At 39.2% G+C, this 12915-nt stretch overlaps 1 protein-coding gene across 1 annotated transcript in view; it reads right to left on the reverse strand.

Annotated features, from left to right (window-relative positions):
• Positions 1-12915, reverse strand: part of elapor2b (endosome-lysosome associated apoptosis and autophagy regulator family member 2b) — a 90250-nt gene that overhangs the window by 48386 nt on the left and 28949 nt on the right. Inside the window, exons 2-3 of the mRNA XM_039761477.1 lie at positions 6313-6433; positions 2551-2740 (exon numbers count right to left, since the gene is read on the reverse strand). Of these exons, the coding sequence (XP_039617411.1) occupies positions 2551-2740; positions 6313-6433 (311 nt within the window). The remainder of the gene's footprint in view (positions 1-2550; positions 2741-6312; positions 6434-12915) is intronic.

Here is a 12915-nt window from a genome sequence, read left to right on the forward strand (position 1 = left end):
AATGTTTTTTTTGGAGAGCAGTGGCTTTCTCCTTGCAACCCTGCCATGCACACCATTGTTGTTCAGTGTTCTCCTGATGGTGGACTTATGAACATGAGCCAATGTGAGAGAGGCCTTCAGTTGCTTAGAAGTTACCCTGGGGTCCTTTGTGACCTCGCCGACTATTACACGCCTTGCTCTTGGAGTGATCTTTGTTGGTCAACCACTCCTTGGGAGGGTAACAATGGTCTTGAATTTCCTCCATTTGTACACAATCTGTCTGTCTGTGGATTGGTGGAGTCCAAACTCTTTAGAGATGGTTTTGTAACCTTTTCCAGCCTGATGAGCGTCAACAACTCTTTTTCTGAGGTCCTCAGAAATCTCCTTTGTTCGTGCCATGATACACTTCCTCAAACATGTGTTGTGAAGAGCAGACTTTGATAGATCCCTGTTCTTTAAATAACACGGGGTGCCCACTTACACCTGATTGTCATCCCATTGATTAAAAGCACCTGACTCTAATTTCACCTTCAAACTAACTGCTAATCCTAGAGGTTTTACTTTTGCCACTCACAAATATGTAATATTCGATCATTTTCCTTAATAAATAAATGACCAAGTAAAATATTTTTGTCTACATTTTGTTTAACTGGTTTCTCTTTATCTACTTTTAGGACTTGAGTGAAAATCTGATGATGTTTTAGGTCATATTTATGCAGAAATATAGAAAATTCTAAAGGGTTCACAAACTTTCAAGCACAACTGTACTATCACTGTCATTATTATATCAGTTATTCTCTACTGTTTTTAAGTTCTATGTATTATTTATTTGTATGCACTACTGTATCTTATATAAATCATAATACTTGTTACTACAGTATACTGAGCAGGTTGCTTCATAGCCAACACTTCATTTTAAGGAGAAATGGTTACTAATTTTCGGTTAAAAAAAAAATCGATTAAAAGGTAAGGTTGATTGAACAAATATATACTGTATATATACTGCTCAAAAAATTAAAGAAACACTTTTTATTCAGAGTATAGCATTAAGTCAATGACACCTCTGGGATATTGATCTGGTCAGTTAAGTAGCAGAGGGGATTGGTAATCAGTTTCAGCTGCTTTGGTGTTAATGAAATTAGGAACAGGTGCACTAGAGGGGCAACAATGAGACAACCCCTAAAACAGGAATGACATCTTTCCCTCCTCATCTTTTCTGACTGTTTTTTCACTAGTTTTGCATTTGGCTATGGTCAGTGTCACTACTGGTAGCATGAGGCGATACCTGGACCCTACAAAGGTTGCATAGGTAGTCCAACTTCTGCAGGATGGCACAGCAATATGTGCCATTGGCAGAAGGTCTGCGGTGTCTCCCAACACAGTCTCAAGGGCATGGAGGAGATCCCAGGAGACAGGCAGTTACTCTAGGAGAGCTGGACATGGCCATAGAAGGTCCTTAACCCATCAGCAGGACCGGGATCTGCTCCTTTGGGCAAGGAGGAACAGGATGAACACTGCCAGAGCCCTACAAAATGACCTCCAGCGGGCCACTGGTGTGAATGTCTCTGACCAAACAATCAGAAACAGGCTACATGAAGGTGGTCTAAGGGCCCCAACGTTCTCTAGTGGGCCCTGTGCCCACTGCACAGGCATTGGCATTTGCCATAGAATACCAAAATTGGTAGGTCCACCACTGGTGCCCTGTGCTTTTCACAGATGAGAGCAGGTTCAGCCTGTGCACACTTGACAGATGTGAAAGGGTCTGGAGAAACCATGGAGAACCTTATGCTGCCTGTAACATTGTTCAGCATAATCAGTTTGGTGGTGGGTCAGTGATAATCTGGGAAGGTATATCCATGGAGGGATGCACAGATCTATACATGCTAGACAACGGCACCTTGACTGCCGGTGGGTATCGGGATGAAATCCTTGGACCAATTGTCAGACCCGATGTTGGTGAAGTGGGTCCTGGGATCCTCCTGGTGCATGACAATGCCCAGCCTTATGTGGTGAGAGTATGCAGGCAGTTCCTGGAGGATGAAAGAATTGATACCATGACTGCTCCCATGCTCACCTGACCTAAATCCAATAGAACACCTCTGGGACATTGTTTCAGTCCATCTGACGTTGCCGTGTTGCACCTCAGACTGTCCAGGAGCTCAGTGATGCCCTGATCCAGGTCTGGGAGGAGATACTCCAGGACACCATACATTGTCTCATTAGGAGCATGCCCCGATGTTGTCAGGCATGCATACAAGCACATGGGGGTCACACAAACTACATTTGCAGTTGATGCAATGAAATTTCGGCAAAATGGTGTGCCGCATCATTTTTTCACTTTGTATTCAGCCCTCTATAGATTGATAATTTTCATTTCCATCAAACGATGTGACATCCTTTTGTTCCTAACACATTACCAAGTCCATCAGTATAGATATCCAGCATGATTTTTTTCCCCATTAAGATCTGATGTGTTTTCAAAGTGTTCCTTTCATTTTTTTTGAGCAGTTTATAAGGCATATTGTCTTCAGCAAGATGGTACCAAAGCAATTTAACCGTAAAACCACTAACCTATTGCAACTGACAATTTCTCCAGTTCCAGGTCCATTATCCATGTACGTAGCTACATTAGTGAATCCAGGGGGCAGATCATCCCATTCATCAAAGCGAACACCACTACCCAAAGAATATGTCCCAGCAGCACATTCTGTGCACTCCTGAGAAGACATTTCCAGAAACTGACCTGCTTCACATGAAAATGCTAAAAATAAAACAAAACCAAGAAAAATAATGTTAAAATATTGTATAACAAATAAATTTTAATATATCTATCATTGTAAGGCATCTATAGTTTACGACATGAGAAAGGTAGCAAAAACAATCACTTTCCTCATCTTGTTGCTTCAGGTAGTCAGGTCAGTTTAAGTTGGAGGGCATGCATTAGTACAGCATGTTGCCGCACCCACCACACAACAAAACAGCTTGGGATCCTAGTTGGCAACCCCCCCAGGCAGACATGTGGTCCTGTCCCACTCCACAGAAATGGCCACCTGTCTGCCACTGCAAAGTGTTACATGGGCATCCCTTTAGCCTGGCCAGCCGCTCTGGTCCTCAACAATGAGGATCCTGTGAGCAGGACCACCTGCGGGAAATCATGCCACATGGCCATAGTGCCGTTACTGACACTCCCTTGCAATGCGGGTAATGTGCCTCATTTCGGATTCCGTGAGCAGCCACTTGTTCAACACAAAGTTGAACCAGGAGTACCCAAGGATCCTCCAAAGAGACACTGTACCGAAGGAGTCCAGTCTTCATATCTGGTCACTGGATAGCATCCACGTCTCGCAACCATATAGCAAAACAGGAAGCACCAGGACTCTTAAGACTTGGACATTTGTCCTTCTGCGAAGATATCAGGAGCACCACACACCCCTCACCAGTTACCTCATAAACCCCCCATATGCTCTCCCAATTATGAAAAGTCACCAGAGACATGAATGTCGCTGCATGTAAGTAAACCTCTCAAAGGTTGACAATCTCTCTACAAACAGACACACTGACAATGTCTATTCCCAAAAGGATATTAAAGACCTGGATCTTGCTTTATATTCATTTCTCTCGCAAGCCCAGACACTCAGACTCTTCGCTCAGTCTCTCGAGAGCCCCAATCAGAGCCTCCATTAACTCTGCAAAGATCACTGCATCGTTGGCAAAGTCAAGATCACTGAATCTTTCTTAACCAACAGACGTCCCACAGCCGCTGGACCCCATGACCCAGCCCAACACCCAGTCAATGCAAGCACTGAACAGAGCAGGAGGAAGAACACAACCCCGAGAGCAGTGTTACCTTGCTGTGGTCAGTATTATGCAGTATATTGGCAGATTCATAAAGGTTTAGAACAGAATACTGATTTTAACACAGTTGTGGTAAGAGCTGGCATTACACATTCTCTGGCATGGCTTCTATTTTATAGCTGAACAATATTTTTGAAAGGGATATGTTCACCATGGTAGTTTTAGTTTTTCACAAAAGCATTATACAGTATATGCAGATATTTCTGCAGCAGTCTTGATCAAAGTTCTGCAGTGCTTTCTGATATTTTCCAATCTTTGCAAACAATAGCAATAACGTATATGGTGCCTCTGTAGCTTTATCTTCTTTAGTCACAGAAGCAATAAAATCTGTAATCCTCTTATTCTGTAAAAAATGTATTGTATTTTTGCTAAAAAAAAATAAATAAACAAATAAGATCCAACAGTTTACTACTGGCTAGGTTTGAAATTAAAAGCAGATTTTAAAATTTTAAGGATTTCATTGGTTCATTGTTCCAAATTTCATAACACAGATAAATATGACTTAAAATCCTCATTTTACTGATCTATAAAAAAATCCATGAATAAATAGGTCACATTGTATTTTCTTTTCACTTCATTACTGCAGTTTTGGATACACTGATAATGAATAATTTTGTGCATATTAGTACTCATTTTTACAACTTTGGAAACATTCTTTCACTTTCTTCCCTGGAGTTGAAGGCACAAGGGCTCTGTTGACAATGTCGTTAAGCGAATTGGTCGATAAGCGAGGAGCTTGAGTTGGGAATATAGTATCGAAATTTTTTATGCATTTTTTCCATATGCCTTGCATACACTTATCTGTCACTTTGTTCCAAGCTGATTTAATGTTTTTAATGCAATCTAAAATACTGTACAATTTCCATAAATCACAAAGGGTTACTACATCATTTTCTGTTGCTGCTACAGCTTGGGAAAAAGTTGTGCGCAAATAAAACGCTTTGAACATAGCTATAGCGCCCTGATCCATTGGCTGTAGAACAGCAGTTGTGTTTTTAGGAAGATATGCTACCTTTACGTCTGGGTGTAGATCATCAAGATGCTGGGGTGGCCTGGAGCATTATCAAGCAGGAGAATAATTTTAAAAGGAACTCCCATTTCCAAACAATAATGCTGGACTGGGGGTATGAAGCAGTTCAAAAAACAATCTTAAAATAAAGTTTGTGTCATCCACGGCTTTTTATTTGCATGATAGTAAACGGGCAGACTGTTTTTACTGACGTTCTTTAATGCACGTGGGTTTTCAGAGCGATAGACCAGGAAAGGCTTTAACTTGAACTCAGCGGCATTCCCTCCCAACAACGTGATCCTGTCTTTAAAAGCCTTGAAACCGGGCACTGTCTTAGCTTCTTTGTGCATATAGGACTTTTCAGGCATTTTTTTCCACCAAAGCCCGGTTTCATCCACATTGAATATCTGTTTCGGGCAGTAGCTGCCTTTTTTAATCATTCCATCCAATTCGTCAACAAATTTTTCTGCTGCTTCTACATCCACGCTTGCCGCCACACCGCTGATTCTCCAATTATGCAGGTTGAATCTCTGCCTAAACCGTTGAAACCATCCATGGTTTGCTGTAAATGATTCTGTCGATTTTTCGCCTTCATGTGCCTTCAAAGTCTCAAAGATACTGAGTGCCTTAGCTTGAATTATTAAAAGGCTTACTGGCATATTATTTTGCATTTGGTTGTCAAACCAGATCGCCAATAATTTCTCCATCTCTTTAATAAGACCTTTTTGCTGCCTAGTTATTATGGCTTTAAATCCTGTCGATAATTTCACCGCCTCTTTCACTCTAACTTTATCCTTTAAAATCGTTGAAATTGTCGAATGTGCCAATTTCAAGTCACATGCTATTTTTTTAACTGTTTTACCAGCTTAGTAGTCTTGTATGATTTTTATTTTCATTTCAAGGTCGATAGCTTTCCTTCGTTTCTTAACAATTTCTTCAGATGATGCCATACTTTTTCTTTTCGTCAACATCTGTACTATTTTGTGGTTACAAATATGTAAAAAAAAAAAAAAACGAGGTTACACAGTGCTTGTAGGAATGAAACTGACTGAAAAAATGCATAGCAAGCCTATAGTAAGCTCAGTGCGCATGTCACCATTCGCCACTGACCGACACTCAAGCTGAGAAAGGGGATTCCCCGAATTGCAGGTCGAAACTCGATTGGTCGCAAGTGCGAGTGGTCGTTAAGCAAATAGGTCATAAAGTGAGGAGTACCTGTACAATAACAATAGTGTGAACAATTAATTATCTGTGGAAGTTGTGATGTATCTACATAGTATTCACAAACCTCCCTTTAGATTCGAGCTATGTATAAAGAACAAAGTACACAATTCTTATATGAAATTACTTTTCTAAATTGTTTAATTATTTAGATTAAACTGAACAGCTTACTAGGTTGAAGAACAGTAGTAGACAAATTTTAGCCTTCCTGAGTTTACAGGAAACTAGTAGTGTAACTTCTTACTTACTGCATTCTGTGCCCCTTACAGGATCAGGCAGCCCTGAGCAAGATCCTTCTCTGTTTGGAACTGCAACTCTCCAACGAGACCCAGTACTGTCACATTCTGTATATTCAAAATAATAATCACCCTGCAAAATAATAACAGTTAAAATAAACATATTGTTAAAAAGTTCATATGCACTGCAAAAACAGTGAATAGATTTCTGTTATGCAAACAAAGTATGGCACACAGACAGCGAGAAACAGCTACACTTAAAAATTATGAAAATTAGTTTGCAAAACAGACTTATTTATTCCGGCATTAAAATAAGCGGACAGTAGAATAAAAAAGTTGTACAATGTCTGCTGCACACTGAGGGAACACAGGTTCATTTTAAATCACCACATGTGTGAAAAAGGTGGCAGAATACATATTTTGCGTTTGGGTCAAATTTGAAGTACTGTACTGTGAAGGTATATAATGGCTGACAGTATTAGTGCTACAAATTTTATTTATTTGGTGAAAAAACGACGTTTAAAATTTGAAATTGACAAACTATCACGTGTAATAATAATAATGATTCTTTATGTTTATATACACTAATATGTTTTACTGTTAACATTAATATTAATGAGGTACCCCAAATGAAACAGGACTATCACTTCATCAGATATTAATAGAATTACGAGTACAACAGCTGGCTTCTGCTGCTTTATGGGATACATAAGTAACTTTTAGTAATTAAAGATGAAGGATTGCAATACTGACTAAAAATGAGCAAACTGGTACACCTTTATTCCTGCAGGTAAACACTGCTCTTCCTAGCCCAGGGGTGTCAAACTCCAGGCCTGGAGGGCCGTAGTGGCTGCAGGTTTTCTTTCTAACCCTTTTCTTACTCAACGAGCACTTCCACTGCTATTTAACTTCTTTTCTCTTTAATTTTAATAACCCTGTTTTTAAGGGTTCAGTGTTCTGAATTGATTTGTTTCTTCATTAAATGGCAGCCAAACAGAACTGAGATGTGAAACGAGCCAACCAATGACCAGCTAAATTGGAATGTCAAACTCCAGCCAATTTCACTCCAACCAGTTTCTTAAAGAGAAGCCAATTCTTGCTGTTAATTAAACTCGTTATTTAATTCCATGGCTCATTGATGCTCTCGTTCTGCCACATCAGACATTTCCAAAACTGTTGATTTTCTATTTTTTCTGAGAACATCCTCAAAATGTGTTGGTGACCTGAGAGATCAACGTTACTGAGAACTTCCCCTTTTTTATTTTCAGATCTTGTGTGACAGGCACAGGTTAGCTGGTCATGTGGCATCTTATTTTGTGTCGCTTTATTGTTTGGCTGATCATTAAGGAAAATAAACAACTAAGGGGCTTGAGTCTCGTTAATTAAAATTAAGGCAAAAGAAGTTAATAAGCATCAAACACTGGTCATTAATTAAGAAGGTGGTCAGAATGAAAACCTGCAGCCACTGCGGCCCTCCAGGACTGGAGTTTGACTCCTGTGTCCTAGCCCATCAATAGTTAACAGCCCATTCATTTGAACCTGGAGATTGGGGTGTAGTAAAGGGGTGCAAACAAAGAAATTGTCTGACTTCTAGGAGAAACAAGATATACCAGATACTTCTAAATGCCAGCACAGCACCTAAAAGTGTAGGGAGACCAGTCTGTCATATAGTTTAAAGAAATAGCTGTGGGTGGCAAAACACAACAAATAATTAATATTTTGGCTTCTTGGGCCAAAGTAATATAGAAAATAGCAAAACAACTGGGCACATCATAGACTGAGAGTCTTATGAAAAAAAGTGACTGCAAGAGTGTTGTTCATGAAATGGCAAACCCAGATATAAACCAAAGATCCCAGATGTTGGCAGAAGATTTTTAACAACAGTAAGAAGTTCGGGTATAACCATTGTAAATCAAATATATCCCAGAAGTGATGACATGGTTGTCTGTATAAGGACTCCATCTCTGGTCACAGCTGCACGCTTGTCAATGGCAAAATAAACTAGAAATGTTTGAAGTTTTTGAAGTAAATACTTGCATTGCCCATGTGAATTTCAGGCTAAGGTAACCTTAGATGTCAAACCAACATCACAAATATATTTCTATATGGTAGCAGGACTTGCTCAAAAGAACAGGTGGTATTATTATAATTGTCTTCATATCAAGAAAATTAAAAATATTTCATTATATATAGTTCAGACTATGGCTTATGATAAACCTGATGACATTTGTGGTGATGATGATGATAAAAACAAAAGGACGGAACTGCAAGGCAAAATGTACTTGAAACCTACTTGTACCAATTAGGATAACTGTAATGTACTTAATTTGTTTTAATAAAGTGTCCAAAGAAAGGAACAAATATGCTGCAGTATTTTCAAAATGTACCAAGTAGAGTTTAAATTAGAAAACAAGTATTTAAGCATATCACACCAGTATAAAATCACTTTACTCATTTGTAACTTTGAGCTCACTTTAAAATAAGTTTAATTGCGTAGAATGTGCCTATGTTTCATTGTTTTCTCAGAACATCAAATGCTGGCTTACTAAATTACCCTAATTGCAGCATAAAGAAATAACTTTTCATTATTTTGCTTCTTGGAATGTTTTCGCCATTAAAGAAAAGTTCAGCATACACAATAGGTTTACAATGCACAGGAAAGTTTGGGCCACTTATTTGGTATAGCTGGAAAAAAATTAATAAACACTGCTTTCCATCAGTGTTGCATTCTCTGCTTTGAACTGGAAAGATTTTTGCCACCTTGGTGACAAGAAATACTGTGATACTTTGATTTAAATTATTATCAAAGTGCTCTACAAATATATATTTATTAAATAGGAGCATCAACTTAGAGATACTGTACAAGTGCAAATATTTCTATTTATCCTATTTTTGTTTGTATTTTTTCAATTAGGTAATCTGCCTGTTGTATAGATTTTCTACATTTTTCATTTTCTTATTAGTAAAGCACATTTAGCAGCATTTTAATTATGAAATGCATTGCATAACCAGATTAATATGTACATATACATACATATACACACATATATTATTTTATATATATATATATATAATAATTATTATTTATATACTGTATATATTATATATATATATATATATATATATATATATATATACTGTATGTGTGTATGTATACACTCACCTAAAGGATTATTAGGAACACCATACTAATACGGTGTTTGACCCCCTTTCGCCTTCAGAACTGCCTTAATTCTACGTGGCATTGATTCAACAAGGTGCTGAAAGCATTCTTTAGAAATGTTGGCCCATATTGATAGGATAGCATCTTGCAGTTGATGGAGATTTGTCTTTTTCCTATTTGTAGTGGAGATGAGTGGAACCCGGTGGGGTCTTCTGCTGTTGTAGCCCATCCGCCTCAAGGTTGTGCGTGTTGTGGCTTCACAAATGCTTTGCTGCATACCTCAGTTGTAACGAGTGGTTATTTCAGTCAAAGTTGCTCTTCTATCAGCTTGAATCAGTCGGCCCATTCTCCTCTGACCTCTAGCATCAACAAGGCATTTTTGCCCACAGGACTGCCGCATACTGGATGTTTTTTCCTTTTCACACCATTCTTTGTAAACCCTAGAAATGGTTGTGCGTGAAAATCCCAGTAACTGAGCAGATTGTGAAATACTCAGACCGGCCCGTCTGGCACCAACAACCATGCCACGCTCAAAATTGCTTAAATCACCTTTCTTTCCCATTCTGACATTCAGTTTGGAGTTCAGGAGATTGTCTTGACCAGGACCACACCCCTAAATGCATTGAAGCAACTGCCATGTGATTGGTTGATTAGGTAATTGCATTAATGAGAAATTGAACAGGTGTTCCTAATAATCCTTTAGGTGTGTGTATATATATATATATATATATATATATATATATATATATATATATATATATATATTATAAACACAACACTGTAAACCTGGTGAACACACCTGGATACGTTACAAATTCAAAACAAACACATTACACTTTTTACAAGCAACCAGACAGGCCAAACAGGTACAACAAGATTTCAAGATACTGTGGGAGTGCTTGCCTGGTGGCCTCACTGCTGTCTCCAGGCTACACTACTTCTGCTCTGCCAACTTTCCACATCTAACTATGCAAACATGGGTAAAGTTACATAGGCGGGTCTGAAATCCTAACACTGCCATGTATGTGCACTCCCCTCTGAGCTCTGTACCCTGCCAACCTGAGCTCCATCTCCGCCCCATCCTACAACCCATAGCGAGACCTACTTGCTCGCATGCATACAAACAACTGTATTGCAATAAGAAGGGACATGACACACAAGTTATGACTGAAGATGACTTAAGTAAAAGAAAAATGGATCATTTATTTGGAGATGGTTTGGATTTCACAGGTCAGATGAGCAGCATAATCGCATAATCTGCAGGGAATTCCGAAAGTAGGTAGTGTTAAAAAGTGGGAGCACTGCCAATCTTTTTCATCACTTAAAACAGTGACACAAAATACAGTATGAAAATTATTCAAAAGAACTGTCGGCAGCTACTCCTAAAGCTTGAAAGGAGGCTGAATTTCAGATGCAGCCTGGTCTGCCTGCTCACCAGTTCATGCAGAGATGTCAACATGATGGGGATCAAGGCAGAAAATGATAGAGAGGGTTCTTGAGCAGGAGAGAAGAAGCTCTGAAACTTCTTTAGGAATTTGAAGATGCGTTATCTTTGGAGGACTAGGTCACCCTTTTATAGGTTAAGCCAGTACTCCAACTTTTTAACTCTACTATCCTGGTATAAGATGAAGGAGACAGTCAGCTGGCAAATCTATAAAATCTGCTACTGTGGGCTACCTGAATAAAAAGTATGCTGACACATCATCTAGCAACCTGTTGCACTTGGCAACATTTGTTGATCCATGTTATATTGCAGTTGACAGGATTAAGGCACTGAAGCTCAGAGCTGTATTGGAAATTGAATCACTGGCCTCTGAGAAAAGCTGCTGCAAGACAAGTGACTCAGCTGTGAGCAACACTGTGTCTAAGCCTACAGACCAGCCAACAGGGGAACCACTTAAAACGAAAAAATCCTTTGTAAGCTTTTTCATGCAGACAACAGCCCCCACCTACCTCCACAGCATCAAAGTGGCAAAAAATTGAGAATGTTCTGTCATTTGTTGAGTATTTCAAGCTTTACTTTGATAAATAAATACATTCTTGTGACATCTTGTATGGCTTTGGCTTACAACTGAAAATTCTTCTCACTTTATAAAAATATCTACATATATTATACTAGCTGAAATACCCAGCATTGTCTGGGAGGAAAATAAAGTGTTTTTTTAATTATTTGAGAAAAATATAATTTAAAAAAACACAACTTTAAAAATAGAAATAAATTAAAAAACAATGAAGACTAATGTGCTTGTCTTGCGGTCTTGTATGTACGTTATCATCCAGTTGGCGCTCAGAACTGGTTAACTATATTTAATTTTAAAAGCAACAGGGGCATGATGGTGCTCAAACATAAAGAATGCCGGCAGTCACCTCCAGTTCCCCTCTGGCGGTGGTTCCGAGTGTCAACTGGATGATAACATGCATACAAAACTGCAAGATCACTCCCAACCCTACCCAAAAGGGGGTTGGTTAGGGTTGATTTCACCCTACAGTATTTTTAGTCAACCAATGAGAAACATGTACCAAGTTTCATGAAAACTCGGTCCAGCCGTGCGGAAGTGATGCTGGAACATACATACATACATTGATTTTTATATATACAGATAGCTGTACCCTGTGGCTGTGCCCACATAGTAATGAAACAGGACAAACTTTAAAAATCAATAGACCTTGGCACTACAGTAAGCCTCCGCGAAGACGCGGTTCAGGGTTCGCAGACTCAGTCGTTCATGGATTTTTCCTTAGAATCTAACTATTAATTGTTGGCGGAAAGTGCAAATATCCTCCACAATTTTTTATGGCCTTTCTCATGGCAATACTGTGCTGTAGAGCGAACAGGAAGCAACCGCTGAGGGAAACGTGTTTTGGGATGGTGAAAGTAGCCAATCCAAGAGTGTTATTCATTTCTCCTTGCTGCTGATTGATTGCTGACCTGTGACACATTTCCAGCTGAGTGTCCTCGTGTTTTCCATTTTGTTATTGTATTAATTTTGTTATTCTTAAACGCACAAGATGTCGCAGAAACGTCCTGCACCTTCTAAGGCTTCTGGCACTGAGCCTAAGCACCAGAAGAAATGTAAAACACTCCAGGAGAAGGTTGAACCACTGGATTTTCTCCAGGAACTAAAAAGTTATGCTGCAGTAGCGCGTAACTATGGCATTAATGAAAACACTGTACGCTACATAAAGCAGAACAAACCAGCGATCCGGAGTACCGTATCTGTAAGTTTCTGTGATAGTTCCAAAAAGGTAACGACCGTAAGGAATAAAAATATCATTAGGATGGAATCTGCCTTGGCACTGTAGATCACCGACTGCAGGATGAAGAACATCCCCTTGGACGGTAGCATCATCCATGAGAAAGCACGGAAATTGTACCAGCAGTTCGCTGCAAGAGACAGTGTAGAAAGTACAGATGAACCGCAACCAGGACCATCAACAGCACCGGAGCCTGA

Source organism: Polypterus senegalus, chromosome 8 (assembly GCF_016835505.1).
Source record: "Polypterus senegalus isolate Bchr_013 chromosome 8, ASM1683550v1, whole genome shotgun sequence".
Classification (NCBI taxonomy): domain Eukaryota; kingdom Metazoa; phylum Chordata; class Cladistia; order Polypteriformes; family Polypteridae; genus Polypterus; species Polypterus senegalus.